The following is a 19160-nucleotide window of genomic DNA, read 5'->3' as shown; positions in this document are numbered from 1 at the left end:
AAGCTTTCTTGGAGAACAAAAAAACTCCCTCGCAAGGCCCCTTCTTATTCTTGACAACGCTTCGTCCCATCCAGATGCTGATGAGCTAGTCAGCGATGGCATTAGAGCCTTATTTTTGCCTCCAAACGTTACTGCCCTCATCCAGCCTCTAGACCAGGAGTTCTAGAAACTTTTAAGCGAAACTACAAAAAGAGGCTGCTTAGAAATCTACTGGAGAAGCTAGAGGACGGGCTGGGTGTCACTGATGCTCTCAAGTTAATCACAATGAAAGATGTTGTCTACTGGGTGTCAGAAGCTTGGGATAACGTTAGGGAGGACACTATAAGAAGGTCATGGCGCAAACTTTTCGGAATTGAAAAGGCAAGCCGCCAAGAGACAGCTGCTCCTGAAAACCAGCCCAAGAGCATGTCCTCCTGAAAATGAAGAGCTTGTGAAATCTTTGTAACCACCTTCCAGTGGCTGAGCCCATCAGTGCAGAGGACATCAGTGAATGGATCAATGGAGATGAGGATCAGGCCCTAACTGATGACGTGATTATCCAGATGCTCAACCAACCAGAAGATGATGACAAGTAAGTTTTTGATTTTTTATTTATGCAAAATTTTAACATAAAAACATAATCCAACATCAATTTTTTAACACAACTACAGTATATTTGTTACACTTTAGTTAAATGTTGCCCATTCATCAATCCAAAACTAATTTCATACCAATTCCAACTGCTGCCTTTTGATTGCGTTACGGTTACGTAAAACAAAAGTTTTTTTTACAGCGATGAACCTGATGGGGGCGACTGAGAAAATATCACATACAGAAGGTCTAAGAACGATCGAGGGAGCACTGGCATACATTGAACAACAAGAAACCGCAACAACAAACGATTTAGTTTGGCTGCGACGCTGGCGCAACAGGGCGGCTAGCCTAAGATCCTCTAATCTAAGTCAAAAAACAATAACTGATTTCTTTGGGAAAAAAGATTAGCTTACTTTGTTTATTTTTGTACAATGTACAGTAAATTTAATTTTCATTTCTTTGATTTAATTTTGTAAAACAGGAATACTGTACTGTAACTAAACTTCTGTACATTGTGTAGCCTATATCATACGTATTCAGTTGTGCAATAAATTGAGTGTTATATTAAAACAGTGTTTAGTATTGTGAGTGTTACCGTTTCCTCTCACGTTTTATTGCGTACTAATAACATTTCTTGTACTAATAAACTAAACAACAGTTCAGTTAATAACTTTTGTTCATGTTTTAGTATATCTTGAGCTATTTTTAGCCCCGGTAACGATTTTTTAGGTTACGTTCCGTGTTATCCGAGGTTCGCCGTATCCGAGGTACCCTCGGTCCCAATTACCTCGGTTTAACCGAGGTTCTACTGTAATTCTTTGGCGCGTATCTAGAGCGGTGGTCGGTGAGTTATGCTGGTTTAAATACGTTTTAACCTGATTGTTATTAGCATAATTATGACGTATGGCGGTGGATATTCGCGCATGGAGATGATATGCGCGTGCACAGTGTCACGGGATCATGTAGACATTGGGATTTATATGCTCCTGATATGCCACATTGCGATATCATTGTTAGATTGTGCAATTTTCCACAGTTCGGCGATTGGTAGTATATAAAGTTGAAAGGAAAGTTATAAATTAAACTAATGTCAAATGAAAATTTGTGTGGAACGCGTATATGATTTACTATTGATATATAGACACTGCATGGATGAATTAATGTGGATCCCTTCAAATATATGGGAGTTCATACGACTGTGTTGATTTTTTGACATTCTAACTCAGTTGATGTTTTAAGAATATTTGAGTTACATTTCATTAAGTTTATACATTTTCAGAAAGCATGCCAAAAGGCCTAATAATGAAACTTATAACATTTTTTTAATAATGTTTAACTCAACAAATTTTTCAGGAATAATTAAACTAGTTGACTGACCGTTAGCGAAATTTATACGCAATGTATTGGAAAAGATTTAATCTCTTTATGTCTGTGCGATATCTAAAAAACGAAGAGACCCGAAGACTTGAAATTCTCCATGAAATTGTTTCGTCCTGCAAGGAAGTTTGATGGTGCAATTTACTCAATGACAACATTATGACATTGGGCTGAGCTATAGCAAATAATTTACAAAGGTCTTATGAGTAACCGTGATAATAAACAAACTTGTAAAAGTACTGAAATCAATAATATGACATTTTGACAAGTGACATAGCACATTTTAGCCTAAGTATCAAAATGCATGAGCTATAAACTCGAAATTTTCCATGCACACTCAGCGAAGCCTGTTACGTAGCACGCGAGGTGGTGTAAATGAGAACACTATTTATGTATAATATAATCAAAGGCTTCTTTGGGGCTATAGTGAGACGAGGTCGCTTTCCTCTATGAGTCATTCCTCCTGAACATCAAATAAAACTCTGCATCGGATCATCCAGATCCTTTTTGTTATCAATGTTCACGCCTCTAACACACAAAACGTTTGTACTAACAGGCAAGTATATAATGGGTCCACGTTTGCAGCATCTCTACATCTCTTTGACAACCTGGCAAGCAGAAATTTCAACTTTGCCACTACAACCCGGGAATGCTTCAGGTAGTTCCTCCTGGTTATCATTGTCCATGTTCCTACCGCAATATCTTATAAAATACAAGTTATTTCATAGAGGTTTTTTAAGTTTTTCTTATGAACCTGCATCATTTGATTCTTCTCCAGTTAAAAAGGACGATGATGTGGTGTCACATCCACTCTCCCATTCATTTGAAAACAGTTAGTTTTTGTTCAGGTTAATGGTATAGGAAAAAATTAAAAATTTAATATCCTGTATTTTTATCTTTTTGATTCTCTAATTGTTAATGCAGTTTCCATATTCATGGCATCAGAAAATTATGTTGGCTTCTTTATCACAATTCCTGTAGGTTTTACTTAAAGTATCTGCATTGGAATTATAATTGCCTTGTTAGTGTTAATGGTAGAAATGTTTCTAGTGGAAGTGCAAAATTTGTTGAAGTGAAAAATCAGAATTTGAAGAAGAGTGCGGCTAAGAGCAGCTATATTATTTGACAGCTGTAGTGCTCTGGTAAATTTGTTGATAAGATTTTACCAAACACTATTACAGCATTGAACCTAAAATGGCTCAGAGCATTATTCACGTATTAAGTACATACCGTTTGAAGTTGGCATCTAGTGTCTTGCTCCATTCGCTGTGTTGCAACTCATACAAAACTTCTATGACAATGTTAATTTTACTATGCCAGCGTCTACGAATATCTACATAAGAAGGAATGCTGAAAACAATGTTGGACAATTAGCCTTTGCGCATGCCTTCTTCTGTGATTCGACACATCTTGGGAAGGGTGTTAGGTCGTATATCAATAAGTCTCTGAGGTTAAGATATAATTGCTCGTTGAGAAAACTTGTTGCAAGAGAATCATAAGGTTGAGAAACAATCATGTTATTGTTTTGACTTTTATGTTTTTGACGAAATATTTGTAATACAACTATGATGTGCCAGTTCAAATTAAAGCCCTTGAAATGTGCTCTTTTGTCGTTGACTTCACACAGATGTGAATATATTTTGCGCTAAATAAACACATCTGCAAGTGTAGAGGTTTATCTTATGCCTCAACCTTGAGTCAGTCCATTATAATTCATGGCTCGCATAAGCATGTGTTCCAAGTTAATGTTAGACCAGATGCCTGACATATAAAGGCAACCATATACAGTAATACGGGTGTTCACTTTGGGCATAATTCAAATATATGCTACACGGAGGTATGACACTATTTAAATATTGGGTCAAGAAGGATACTTCACTCCCACATTTAATAATAATTTTCATCAGGGTATGCATGTACAAATATTGAAACCAGAGGGCATCAATCGATGTTCTCTTCTCTAATTTTCTCTGAACTTCTGGGAATTTAATATTTACAGCATGGAAAGATTCAGTGATAGTTTGCTGAGAAGCATTGATAACTGATCCAGGGTAGACGTTTTTCAATACTTGAGGTTTACAAGAGGCATAAAATCCTCTCCTTTAATCTAGTTGACTTTCTGTTAACTGTTTTACCCACAATCTTACACTTTATTCGCGTATACAACACCGTCCAGACACTGCACCATACTCACGCTGAATGATACAAAAACAATAAACAATTGTATAATTACCAAAAACTGTTATAATACAACTACTAAGAATGACAAAAACTGTACCTTCGCATAATTAACCCTGAACCGTTACAAAAAGTTAAGGCGTGTACATAACAATTCTCAGTTTTTGCAGGTCTCTGCCATTTATCCTGGATAAGGATATCTATATACTTCCCTAACTGTCCTGTTAAAAGTATATGAATAGTAGCGGGAGAAACTTCTTAAAGTTCTTCCTTGGTAAAATTCGTAACAACCAAACACATTCTTATTGAAATATAGAATAATAGTCACAAGACAATATACTACATGGTTTTTTGTAATTGTGACAATTTAAAACTTTTATTTTATTTTTTTTATGTCTATTGGTTTTGTTTCATAAAATGGATTTTTAACCAATGTAAAGTGTAGAAAATTCTATGTTCTTACACTTTATAAATGGAAATTTAATGTGTAAAAAGTGAGTATTGTCTACATAAACTATTTTACTACTATAGCTAAAAACAGAAAATGGTTAATTATTTTTGTTCTTTCCCTAAACTTTCAATAGGTTATTTCAGGTCTAAAATTGTACATTACTCAGACCACCGACAAACAGTATCCCAACATATCATTAACGTAAGATTACCGACGCCTCGACTAACCTTCCACATACCTATCAGATCCTACCGATAATGGTTTCTTTAAAAAAAAACCACATTTATTTAGGAAAAGAACACAATATTTTATAAACAAAAAATGTATTACTAAATGTGTTTGCTGAACGAAAATCTGGAGAACAGTTAGACCAATGTGGCTACTTCTTATATTTAATATTCGTTGGACCCTGGAGAAGGTTTTGACAAAGATAAAAAGTGAAAAATATTTCTGAAATATTTTAGAATCTGGAAGAAATAATGACATTTGCGAAACACAAGCCAGGTTTAACTGACAGTAAACAGCTGAAACTTTAACTGGAGTTCTTCAAAGAGGCATAAACATTTGTTGACATTTAAATTTTAGAAAATATTAGAAATACAGTCCTTGATCGATAGTGCTAAACAAATCGCAAAGACGATGTTACAATCTACTTTCACAAATAACAATTTTAAACAATTAATGCGTTGGACATACTATTGAAACGCTGTTATAAACTCTACTTAACAGAACAAAGTATGAATGTTTGCACATAAGATACTACAACTTGTTTGCATTCATTGACATTGTGAGTGCCTTAACAAAAACATGCGATGGACACAAAGATGCTGTAAAGAGACATTCAGTCAAAGAAAACAGATCGATAAACAATAAGAGTTCTATCACGGTAAAAGCGTGTCATAAAGGGTATCTTTAAAATATAAAATGAGGTTAGATTCAAGAAATTTCCACTCTTCCCTTTATATCGGAAGCAGAACCAAAGCAACGACAATAGATGCTTTTTGACCGTAGAGGTATTTTTAAGCTTACGTATGTATATATTTTCTTAATCGAGCAGACAATTTCAAAATCTAAAATTATAGCATCAGAAATATAGTAGAACAAAAGGATGCTTTTTAATGCAGGTTAGATTCCAAGAGCTACATACGTATTTGTTTTCTAGGTAGAGTAATCAACGTCAACCTAACTATGGAACCGTAAATAAATTGACCAGAAGTGAATTTAAACGGCAGAATAAACACATTGTTAACCGCAGTAAGTTTCCACGCGAGTACGAACACTTTCTTTATTGTCATAAACAGGAAAACTCAACTGTGTCACGTGACGTATTATTATACCGGAAGTAGATTATAAGAGGCGTCAGTAGCACCTTTTGACCGAAGAAGGTCTTGATATTCAACACAGTTATACATCTTCTTCATCAGAACAATGAGTAAAACTCATTTTATGGCTCTCGAAATATCTTAAAACGCAATTAAATTAAAAGCGCCAAAAGTAGAGGCTTCTGGATCGAAGTTGGTTTATTTTTAATATTATGTTTTCTTTATCGGCAATTATGCAAACTTGAGAGTTGACGATTTTTGGCCAGACTAGGTTTGTAAGACCTTTATATGTATACAGGGTGTAACTGAAATACACCGACAAACTTTCAGGAGGTTGTTTCCTGAGGTCAAAACGAACCAAAAAGTTCCTATAAATGTATGTCCTAAACTGCATCGTTTTCCGTCTGTCCGTCTGTTTGTGTTTATTACATTAAATTTTTTTTTCTAAACAACCATTTAAAGGTACAAAGTTAAACTTTTCAACATATGCTAATATCTAGTAAAAGATTGTCAATTAAAAAAAAAATTGAAAAATGTTTACTCAACAAAATTCAAAATGGCGGCTAGTTAAAATCTTTGATGGTGAATTTCTCAAAAAACTACTTCCTGTATAAAAAATTTACTAGAATATAAAAAAATATAAACTTAATTTATAAAACGAACGGTACCTCATTTTTTGAAATCGCTCAAGAAATAAAAAATTTATGGCATTTTTCTTAACCTAGTAAACATATCACATTTACAAGTTTTTTTTCTTGTTTCAAAAGTTAAATGTAAGTATTTAGGCAGTATAAAAATAAAACGATATTTTGGGTTAAAAAAACTTTAAACATGATAATTAGTATTAAATTTTAAAAACTACATTGTAACAAGCAATCTACATGACTCAACTTTCATGGTTTTAAACAGCTGAATATGTTTTTCATGTTGAGACACAGCTGATTAGAACAACAATGAATTCAGATAAGTAAGTCATTTCCTTGTTTATTTTTGACAAGATATGATCTGTTACTTTCACTTGTAGAAACATTATTAGTCGATAGTGCTCTTATTCTATTGAAGATGGCAGGTTACCCATTTAGCCATCAAGCTGACATGATATTTATGTATGGAAAAGCTAACGGTAATAGTCGCCTAGCATCCCGCCTGTATTACGAATCATTTCCAAATCGACCAACAACCTACTCATTCAACATTTGCTACTGGCTTTGTTTTCAACCGACTTCATGAGACTGGCACTTTGTTACCTTCTACTGCAGACCGAGGTGTACAGAGGACAAGCGTAGAACTCCTGATTTTGGAAGAAAACATCTTACAAGCGAGTAGAGGAAGATCCAGGCGTAAGTACTAGGCAGTTAGGAGCAATACTGGGGGGTGGGGGGGGGGGGGGGTGGGGGGGGGGGGGGGTGGGGGGGGGGGGGGGTGGGGGGGGGGGGGGGTGGGGGGGGGGGGGGGTGGGGGGGGGGGGAAGACCACTGTATTCAAATTTATAACGTTGAATATTGATATTTAAATTTAATTTGAACTTTTAAATCTTGGCATGTGATTAAGGGTGTGTAGGTCACTTGAAGAAATCTTATAAAAAACAATGAAATACTAAATGTGCTACTAAGCGCTAATCTCAAGAACAGCTGAAAAAATTTGGCTAAACATTGTTGTAATATATTCGTTGAAGTCAGGAGAAGGTTTTGATGAAATAATAGGAAAATTTAACAATCTGGGAAGTTGTTTATACTACTTACGACACCTAATCACAAGTTAACTGACTAAACAGCTGTTGAGACTTTCAGCTGAATTTACACAAAAAGACAGAAACATTGATTTACATTTAAATTTTATCCAAAACTAGCTGACCCGGCGAACTTTGTCCCGCCTTAAAGGCAATATCACATAATCACATTTTTTACTTTTTAAATTAGGATAATTTTAAATAAAAAAATATAATTATTCAATGATTCTTTATTTTCCATTTATTGTAGCACCTTGTGATAAACTACATTATTTGTTTTTTTATTAGGCGCGAAAACAAATAACGCGGATGGTCTTCCGACCCGTGGACATGCCACATTTAATTGGCCATGGGAAAAACATGGATGTTTGAGATTAAGACCACAAACTTTCAACGATTGGCCTTGTGACTTATTTACAGTCATGACGGATCGGAAATTGAAACCGTTTAAACTCAAATGGCATGTCGGGTGGGATCATCGGGATCCTCGGAATGAGAATTTCCTCACCTTTGAGTATTGTGGTGTAAATCAAATTGTTCATCAATTTACTTACCACCAAACTTGTTCCGTTGCACAGTTTTGGTTGGTATAAGTTTCGAAGCATGATTACTACAGAACCAATATTTAGTTGTAAATTGTGCCAGGTACATCCAAGGAGTTTAAACATTCAATTGAATAGTTGGTGGCATCATCTTCATTTGTTACACAGTCAACAGATTTGAAAGAATGCAGTGTACCAATGATCTCATTCTGAATTATGTAGTTTAAGTCATCTACATCTTTATTCTTAGCTGCCTAAATTGCTCGCTCACTCAACCATTCATTATTTTTGAGGTTAGTAATGATGTTTGGGAGTACTTTGTTGATGAGTTCGTCTTTCGATGAGACAAAGTTACAGATATTCCGAGGAAATGAAATCAATCCGCTCGATTCGTCGACAGGTACTCGACCATTACCGATAGTCAACAATTACTCAGAGAAATCTTCAGCAGATGTATCGTTCAGCAATGCAACTCTCATGTTTGTTGTGAGCTGAAGTTTCCTAACATAGCGCCATAGATTCGATGATTTGAGGCAAGCGTTTATTTTGTCGGCAGCAGTCGATCTGGGAATTACTGGCAATGTTTGGCGGAAATCGCCAGACAGTAAAATAGTTGCGCCTCCAAAACATTTTGAGTCATTACGTAGATCTTGCAATGTTAGGTCAACTGCTTCCAATGCACGTTTATGCGCTATTGTGCATTCGTCCCAGATGATGATCTTCGATTCTGATAAAACTTTCGCCATAGCGGAGCGCTTTGTAATGTTCCACGTTGGTTCTTCAATATATTGAAGATTTAACGGCAATGTTAATGCAGAATGTGCCGTACGACATCCTTCTAGCAATGTGGCTGCTATTCCAGAAGAAGCAACTGAAACTGCAATGTTGGATCTTGCATGAACAGTGGCTAAAACTACTGACATGAGGAATGTCTTACCAGTTCCACCATGTAAATATAAACCACCGTTTCCATCATCAATTGCCTTCATTAATGTATCATAAACTTCCTTTTGTTGGGGGTTCATCAGGGGCACATTTGTTTGAACTAATAAATCTAATTCCTGGTGATCATATTGACGTTCCCATTCCAATTCTCGATTAAATGCGTCATTCATTTTACGATTTGGCGCTGGCATTCCTAACCTGACTAATAAACTACCACACATGAGATAACTCATGTCTTCGATCAAGAGCAAGGACCGATTATGTATCTCCTCATTCATTTCAAGATCGTAATTTATTGAACTGACACGAATTTGATATAAAATATTTTCTGCCATATTATCCTTGTATTTGTGCCACAGGTTAGATGGGTTCGATGGAAAGCATGTCGAAATGATGATAGCAAATAATGTACGTATCTGACTTGGAGATGCAGAGATAACTGCTTTGAATTGTAAAAAATTAAAATTTGATTTGTATTATCTGGATAGTAAAGTCTATGCTTAACAGTGATTGCAGAAACAGTTGAAACAAAATTTGCTGTTTCTCTTAAGCTTACTCTATGCTTTAAAACTATAAATGTAAAGAAATTTAAAATGGTAATTAAATGATATAAACATATATTTCTTTTGTTGCATTATATATGTTTACAAAGAACAGCTGATTCAATTTGAACAGGCCCTTTCACTTAATAACTATATTTCTTTTCTCGCATTATATATGTTTACAAAGAACAGCTGATTAAATTTTAAAAGGCTCTTTCACTTCATAACATATGTTTGCTGCAATGCATTTCTTACGGGTATTTCTGAACTTTTAGAGACCAGTGGGGCGGAATCCTGAATCGGGAACGGGATAAAAAGTATCCTATGTTCTTCTCCCAGTTCTTAACTACCTCCCTACCAATTTTCAGCCAAATCGGTTCAGCCGTTCTTGACTTATAAATAGTGTAACTAACACGACTTTCTTTTATATATATAGATACTAATTAATACAATGCTTGATCAGTAGTGTAATGCAGATTGCAAAGAAAAAGTTACTATCTAACTTTTGCTTTAAATTGCAACAGAGACGAATGAACCAGCTAATGCATTTTAAATACTTTTTAATAGTTGTTCTAAAACCCACCTTAATGAACAAAGATGTAAGGTTTTGCAATTAGGTACTCGAAACTGGTTAGCTCCCAAGGACATGCATTATGTAGGGCATTTTCAATGTAGCTTAAGAAAGAAGAAAGGTATGGCATACTCTTCTTCTTATACCCGAAACAGAACATAAGTGACGGAAGTATATGATTTTTAACCGAAGTACTCTCGTACATATTTTCTTGATCAGGGCAAAAATTAAAAATCATTAATTAATAGTGCCACAGAAACTTAGACTGAAGATAGGTGCTTTTTAATGAGTTGGATTCTAAACTAACCCCAACGTGTGTTTTTAATTTCTTGGTTAGTGCAAAAAACGTAAACTCAACTGTGGGAAGCGTAACTAAAACGGCCTGACTGACACTTCTTGAAAGCAGAAACTTTTCTGTCCGATTGGAAGTTATATATTTTCTTCTCCACGCATATGAAAGAAAACTATGACTATGACACTTGAAATATCTTAGCAATATATTTTGAGTATATGAAAAAGGCCCCCCCCCGATAATAGACGCTTTTTTATCGAAGTTGTTTTTGGTTGGTTTATATTTTCTTGTTCGGAGCATAAGGCAAGCTAACTATGAACGGGAAATATCTTAGAAAGAAAAGTGAACTGATAGAGACGGACATTTTGAAACTTTTATTTACGAAAATGAGGTTTTCGAAACTTATATGTATATCGATATAACTAAACTGTAAATAAAACCAGTCACAACGTCATTTTAACTTTTGAATCCCTCAACCATTAAAAAGAATATATAAATAATAATAATATGTAACTGATATAGTCTACTTTCTGTTTTTGTAAAATACTATAGAGCGCCATCATATTTAATCATAAGTCCTTTCACTAAGGAGGCTAGGCCCTTCAATTTGGAGAATTGCGTGTGTAAACCGCGGGTAACTGCTTGTTTTATAAATAAAAACGAATCGCAAAATGTGTTGCTACGGCGCTAATCAGGAAAACGACTGGGCCAATTTGGCTATGTCTTTTTGTGAAATATTCGTTGAAATCCAATGAAGGTTACTGAATAAAAGAAATATTAGAAAAGTTTACCTGGAGTTTTTTTCAATGGTTGAAAAACATTATCATGGTTTATAATCCAAATTTAACTGACACTAAACAACTGTTTGACCATCTTTCCATTTTAAGTTGCAAAGTGTGTTCAAGACAGAATAGACTGAAACAATCTGTTTAAAAATTAAAATTTCATAAAATAATTAATTGCACAGTGATCCAGTTAATGTAATAAATAAATGAAAGACACTCTTAAATTTAACTTTTACTTCAGAGTGGGACCAGTGATGAAATTTAAATCATCTATATACATTGTAAATACAACTTTAAACAACTATATATAAAACCAACTTTAATTACCAAAGCTATATAAAATGATTTTTAAACATACGGTTTTTCAAAAAATAGGGGGCTTCTTTAATCATTGTGATATGACATTTTAACAATAGATTAAGGGGGGGGGAAAAAAACATATAGAATTGAATTTCTAACATGCCTCATCATCAATTTTTTCCATAGATTGAGAGTACGATAAAAATAAGATTTTACACACACAAAACGTAATAAACGATGGTTTTGGGAAAGTTGCTAATGTAAAACTTTATAAGACTCATTAACCGGGAGTAGATAGGAAGTAGGTAAGGTTCTCTCCTACGCTCGTAATAGGTCTTAAGCAGTCCTTACGCATTTTATTATATAACTTCTTGATCGGGACAACAAGGTAAACTCAAAACTTATGGGACTAGAATAAACACCTTCGATCTAAAGTAGAAAAAACAGAGAAAGGTCACTTTTTCGACCGAAGTAGATTTTCCGAGAACTTTATAGACAGTCACGAAATTTTTGATCGGGACAACAAGGTAAAGTCAATAAAACTATGGGAGTAGCCCACCACTTAGATCAAAAGTAGAAAGAGCGAGGAAGTCACTTTTCGAACCGAAGTAATGTCCGAAACTATAACTAAGAATTTTGATGCGGACAACAGTAACTCAAAACTATGGGAACTACACCACCTTAGGATCAAAAGTTAAAAAAGAGCAGGAAGGAGTCACTTTTCGACCGAAGTAGATTTCCGAGAACTATAGATGTACGCATTTTTTTGATCCGGGGCAATAAGGTAAACTCTACTGTGGCACTGGTGATAGATTTCATAACGCCGGAAGTAGATAAATTTTAACTGAATTAGGTTAGTAGGTTTCTTCAGTACCATAGGTAAACAGTAAGTACATATTTATCTTCGTCGGGGGGACATCAAGGCAAACTATAAATACTGTGGGTGCACCAGAAAATATCTCAGACCGGAGAGTACATAGGAAAGGATTGGGAGTTGAACCGTAAACTCTTTGAAGTAATAGTCGGAAACTATATCGTAGTTTTTAGTCCGATATATCTATATCGGTCTTTTTAGTTCGACTCCAATGTTATTTTAGTATTTTTGATCAGAGGCAACAAGGCAAGGGCTTATCTGTGGCGTTGAAAATATAAATTCGAAAACAGAATATCTTTCCTACCGCGTGCAAAAACCATGATATAAAACTCAGATTAAACTTAACTATGAGTATGCAAATTATATATACGTGATGGTATGTGTTTACAAGTTTGAAAATTTCATAAGACTCCATCATATTACGTCATATAATGCTTTTAATAAGTATTACAAGGACATTGATTTTTAAAATTGCGTGTGAAAGCCGCGGGTAACAACTAGTCCAATGATTAATTTTTTGGGTGGCATTAATTATTGAGTGGTTGTTTTGGTACTATAGCCATATTTATGAAATGTTCCTGAATGACCGTCACCTTAAACAATCATTATTACTGTAATGCTGCACAAAATGTATTACTGTCATTTCCTACTTTGTCAAAGGGTTGGGTTTGGTTAAACTGACTCCCTGTACCACTTGAGGTCCGTTCTCAGCATTCCACGCGAAGGGGTCCGCGGGACCGGGTGGGGAAGCGGGCACGCTTATCTCGCTACATATCGAGCATTACCCGCTTAATTGAAGCACATGTCGCCGGTGCGACATCTAAACGGCACAATAGAGGTCGGATGGTACGAGGATCAGCCGGTTTAAAACATAAAAACATCGGGACGAGCATTTCACAAGAGAGCAGGAGAGGGTCTGCGCGCTCAAAACGTGAATTGGAAGAAATGTGCTGAATCAGAAAACAAACACTAGCGAGAAGATGGAAGGGTAGCAGGGTGGAAGGGTTTGAAGTGATGTTATCAGCGGTACAGCTGTAGGATGGCGCTTTGTGCTCTTATCACATGGACATCCTCAATAACATCCTCCATCTGGCCGCTCGGCCAGTGTTCCCTACACAGGGCTTGGTTTGTCATCCGTTTATCGATTATCGCGAGCACATTCTATAAAGAACAACTGAGAGAAAAAAAATTTTGAAAGGAATTAAAGTTTGTTTTTGTAATTACTTATAATAAACACGGGTTTTAAATAATCATGCATGCAAATATAATATATTTGCGCCATAATGCTTGTACATTGATCTGTAATTCTTGGAAGGCGAAATTACATTTATGATGGAAGAAGTTTTCATTTTAAATTTGCTCTTTCTGGACAAATGAACCAAAGGGGAAAATTGTTTTAATATCCGATATTTTGTTACTTGTTTATATTGGTGATAAATAATAAAAACATCTGATGTTCTTGGAAACTTTGTCTTCAATAAATCGTCCTCACAATCAATTGAGAAATTAAATAATTTGTAATATAAATAATCAATATTTTAATATTAGAAGTCGAATATATTTTGACAATCAGGTTTAGGTTGATACACTCAAAAAATTTCTTAATGTGTTACTGAGAAAAACATATGATTTTAAAATTTTATCTTACAAATTGTATACCTATACTCAATGGTAACTATTAAAATTAAATCTTAAACTCCAAATTACATTTGGAATCAATTTAAATTGATTTTATAACTCTAACACCATTGGTTTATTGTACACCGTGTGTTTAATTTAGAACGGAGACAAAGCATTGAATAATATAAAAAACATAGTTAAATTGACATGAAAGCTAAACAATTTTTAATGACGAACTTTGGGTGTCTTAATAATTCAAATTTTGAGTAGTTAGTTATAGACCTTTTTAACAAAATAGAATTAAAAAAAATTTTAACGTTTTTGTTATATAAAGTTCTTAACCTTTTCATAGGGGAAATAATCGGACAATGGAATAACATCAAAAGAATTTGTATGAGTGACACAACAAAGGGAACCAAAGTGCGAGGACAGGAACAATGTCAATTTGTTCTTTTTGGGCCTAAAATTACTGTGATTTTTTACGAAACGAGAAAGAAATGAGAAAGATTACATAATTCCTTGAGTTTAACTATTGAGATTTTGTTTTTTTATGAGGTTTGAGATGTTGCTTAACTCAAAGACATTAATATATTAACGTGTGGTATCCATTATGTTTAAGGCTCTAATCCACTGAAAAAAATAAATTTATGTCGTGAAGGTTTTTAATATTTTAAATTTGTACATTCGAGGAAATCTAATTGTTAAATGATTGTTTTTGTTTCTGCTTTATTCAACTTTTAAGCGATATTTTCACTATTTCCAATCATATTGTTATAGTAAATAATTTCAGTACTTGTATAATTTTATATGTAGGTTGATCAGTTTGGTTATGCCTTGTATATGTATAATTTTTTCTGATGTTTCAAGTGTGGGGATACATTATATTATGGGTATTAAATATTTTTTATTAAGTTAATTTATAGTATTTTATACTGTTTTAAATAATATATGTCTTTAACATGAATCTTGTTGTTGTGGAGATGTGAGTTTGTATTTAATAGAATTTTGTGAAAATGTTCTATGGTAAAGCTAATATATATTTAACCGCATACGCTCCGCGAACTCGTGTTTGAAGGAAGATGTTTAATTTTTTATAAATGATTTACATTACAAATTATGCATGTGAAATTTGTATACACATTCTTAATATAATCGCGATTTTAATATTATATATATAAACTATTCATGTTTTATATATATATTATATATTATATATTTATTTTACTGGACGTAGTGTAAAAATCATAAACGATAAACATGTGTACGATTTTAATTTCATGAATTAAGGCCTAGTCCCTTTCATTGAGAGATATTTTTCTGTTTGACAAATGCAATAAAAATTTGGAACTTCCACTGCTATACTGATATAATCCCTCTTTTCAACACTGAGTTTACCCTACAGAAGCAAATGGAATAATATCACTATGTCATGTGTGTTTAGATTACAGTTTGTAAAAAATTGTCGCTTTTTCATAATCTTATGATCGTTATATTTGTCTGTCACTACACAGTATTAATTGATTGTCTTGCTTTTAGGTTAGTTACCAATAAACTCGTCATGAAAGCTTTTAAAATGAATTTTGATCAATAGTAAACGGATAAAATCTAATATAAAACCTATAATGCAATAGGCTATGTCCAATATAAAACCGAAGAACTAGAGGACATATTGACCAAGACAGCGTACCAATGTGGGGAGATTCCATTGCTACCTAATGTTGGAATGTTGGGACACATGTGAGTTTTAAGCCACATATTACTAGGGCCATTAGGTAACGCATTTTCCATTTACAATATAAATGTTGCTTTTAATAGACAGTATTGAAATATTGTTTCAAGTCTAAATAAATATGTCACACGTTTTAATTATTTGATTTTTTAACTCTGAAAGGGGAAAACTTCTCACCTACAGAAAACTTGTTTTAAAACACAAAATTAGATAAAAATACTTGTTGTAATGTTTTGGAATAAAAAACTATGATACTTCAAATATTAACATATCGATAGAGTCTCAAGCCATCCACACCCTCAAAGTCATATGGCACGCCTCTCACACAGTACATCGCTACCTACCCCACTCACGCCTCAGAGATACAGACCCCACCCCCAATAGATTAGTGTGTGTGTCGTCCAATTAGTAGGATTAATTAGAGATATGGATATCTGTGATGTTATAAGGGGCAAATAGATTATTACCTATGAAGTATTAAAGCAAAGCTTGATTAACAAAATGGTTTTTTTTAAAACACTATTGAAGCTAACAAGATATATCATTGTTATTAAGAATTTCCAATATTACAGTGTTATAAAAAGTATTTACAGATTCCCGCATGTAAACAAAAATTCCCAGAGGATCACCATTTAAATTTAATAAATTATGAGAATGGGGGAACATCAAAGAATGTAGATTATCGAGGCAATGTCCACTTGGAATTATTCCCAATTGAAGCCAGTTACACAGACCGGTGGGTAGGAGATGGAGATGTGTTATCAGCAATGTCGCTATCAGCACAGGAACGGTGGATGGTAGCAGCGGTTGGTGGGGGTGAAGGGGGAATAACCGTCGGCATGCAGGGCCCTGACAAGACCAATTAGAGGACTGAAGGGATGACAGCGCGTATTGAGGGTTGATCAAAGGTGTGTCACCAACATGTGACCTGTCTGTCTGTCTGTGTGTGTCACACTATCTGATACATCTTCGTCGAGCCTGGGTTCAAGTGGGGGACGTATCGGAAAAACAGTTCTGAGACCTCAAAGTGCATGATTTAGTTGTTAGATTAAATTTAGGTATGGTTCACTTATCGAGAGATGTTCTGTGTCATACAATTCATTGTGAGAAACTGGATTGTATATTAGGTTTCTGCCTTTATTGGCGAACATATTGTTAGTTTTCTTGTGAGGAACATTCATATTTTCGATGTTTGAATATTCATTTATTCGTATTTCATGAACTAAAACACTACTAATTTTAAAAATAAAATTATTTTGTATAACTTTTTAGGTACTTCTTGAAACGGTGAAATAATAATTTATATATTAAAGAACAACGTATATTGGGGGGGGTGGGGGGGGGGGGGGGTGGGGGGGGGGGGGGGTGGGGGGGGGGGGGGGTGGGGGGGGGGGGGGGTGGGGGGGGGGGGGGGTGGGGGGGGGGATTCAAGTAATTTAATATTTAGAATTTTGAATTTTAGGGCAGTAATCAAGATTGACTGATAATGGCTACTGGTAAATACTATAGATTAAACTATTATATTCAAAAATTGAACTCGATTATGGCCTGAGTTTTTTAGCAAATTCTTATATATCACTGGGGTGGGAAAGGGGCACGGGAAAATTTCAGTTTTTACCGTCCTGTCCACGACGATATCTCGAAAAGAAACGACCAATAGAGATGAAAATTTGCATGTAGCTCCATTTATATGATTAGCAACACTGGAGTTCGATGGTTATGTGCATGTGGACTCCCATAGGATGTGGCTAAACCGGTTTAGGCGAATATTTTTACATTGCTCTCATTGGGTGCGAGAAACTTACTTAGAGTAAGCTATCAGATTACATTTGTAAAACCAAACTGAATCTAGTCATTTAACACATTCAACATTGAGGACTTATTTTATTCATAGAGTAAAACAGAACAAATGTGAAAAGCCAATGTGTAATCTGTGTAAAAAGGTTTATGGAATTCAGTGATTAACTGTTGTTTGATGCCGGTTCATGTATAGCGCCACTCCCCTAACTCACCAGGAAACGTTCTAGGTATTTATAACCCTCCTTAGAAACCTAATTTGAATAAAGAAAATTGAAAATTGAAAAGGGTATACTTTTAAAGTCTGAAAGATAAAAGCTTTATGGTATAAAAGCATATCTCAAATGTATACCTAGTACATACATAAAGATTCGTGATTGACCCACTATTCCTGTAACATGTTTGCAACATTGTATAATAAAGTGATTTTGAATTGAACTGAAAATATATTTTTTCATCCAAAAACTCACCTAAGGCCATGGCTACGCGCGACAGGTAATGTGGCGTACTCTTACCTTGTTACTCTTAGTATGTAAAGGCAGGGCGGAAGAGTTTCAGGCAACACATTCTATTATATGAGGATGAACAGCAGATTGTTCTGCCAAGTAATTTTAAGATCGTGAATTTTTCTTATTTTCGGGATTATATGTTTTATTGAACCATAAAAATTGCATGTTTACTCCATAGTGCCATTTTGCATTCTTTCTGTAGATTATACACACGTTTAGGTTGTGTATTTCCAATAGTCTTATTTGCTGTTTGACTTTTTGATATAGGCTACTCACACCAGAGGTTGTAAAGTAGCGAATACTATATATCTCATATTCTTAACGCTATAAGATCATTATGTATACTACATAGATTGATTAATATAATCCCATAATCACAAAATAAGTTTATAAAAGGATAAGTCGGTTTACAAAGTGACATTTTTTTGAATTTTTATGTTTTGGCAAAACTAGGAAACATTTGTTATTTCTCCCCAAACCCTACCAAACTTATATTAGTGCTTCTATAAATAGTTTCTTTTTAAGAGAGTAAATATGTACAAGATTATTGTAATATATTGTATCCAAATTTAATCTTTAATATTTATGGATGATAATAGTATATGCATAATCTATCTTTGTATGCTATTTTCTCTAATTACTTGTATACATATATTGTCATTTGCATCTTAAACGCGTCCCAAAACAAGAGTACATTTTAACGTCCGAGTACGTCACCTCATAACTAGATAAAAAATATTTCACTTTATGTTATTGTTATATTTTAGATTTGTATTTGAACTTGTTTTGTGGAAATGTCGTTTGGGATTCACCACTGAGAAGGCAGGTATCGGTAAGGGGCTCACGGTTTGCACGTGTAGTCTTAAGCGTATTCTTAGAAACGGTTGTCGAGTTGTTATCCGAAATATAATAAAAGTTGATAAAGAATTCTTGCCATCAGTTATTAAGTATTGATTGTTAAGTTATCCACCAACAGAACACTTTATTTATCAGCCTCCCAGGTCCAATTGTGATAAGTATTTGG

The 19160-nt window shown here is 34.5% G+C and overlaps 1 protein-coding gene across 1 annotated transcript in view; it reads left to right on the top strand.

Annotated features, from left to right (window-relative positions):
* Positions 1-264: 264 nt before the first annotated feature.
* LOC124357964 (dedicator of cytokinesis protein 3-like) overlaps positions 265-19160 on the top strand; it is an 82615-nt gene continuing 63719 nt past the window's right edge. The window contains 2 exon segments of the mRNA XM_046810174.1: positions 265-403; positions 457-571. Of these exon segments, the coding sequence (XP_046666130.1) occupies positions 265-403; positions 457-571 (254 nt within the window).

The sequence above is a fragment of the Homalodisca vitripennis genome, chromosome 1, assembly GCF_021130785.1.
Source record: "Homalodisca vitripennis isolate AUS2020 chromosome 1, UT_GWSS_2.1, whole genome shotgun sequence".
Taxonomy (NCBI): domain Eukaryota; kingdom Metazoa; phylum Arthropoda; class Insecta; order Hemiptera; family Cicadellidae; genus Homalodisca; species Homalodisca vitripennis.
This window is presented reverse-complemented; position numbering and strand designations above follow the sequence as displayed.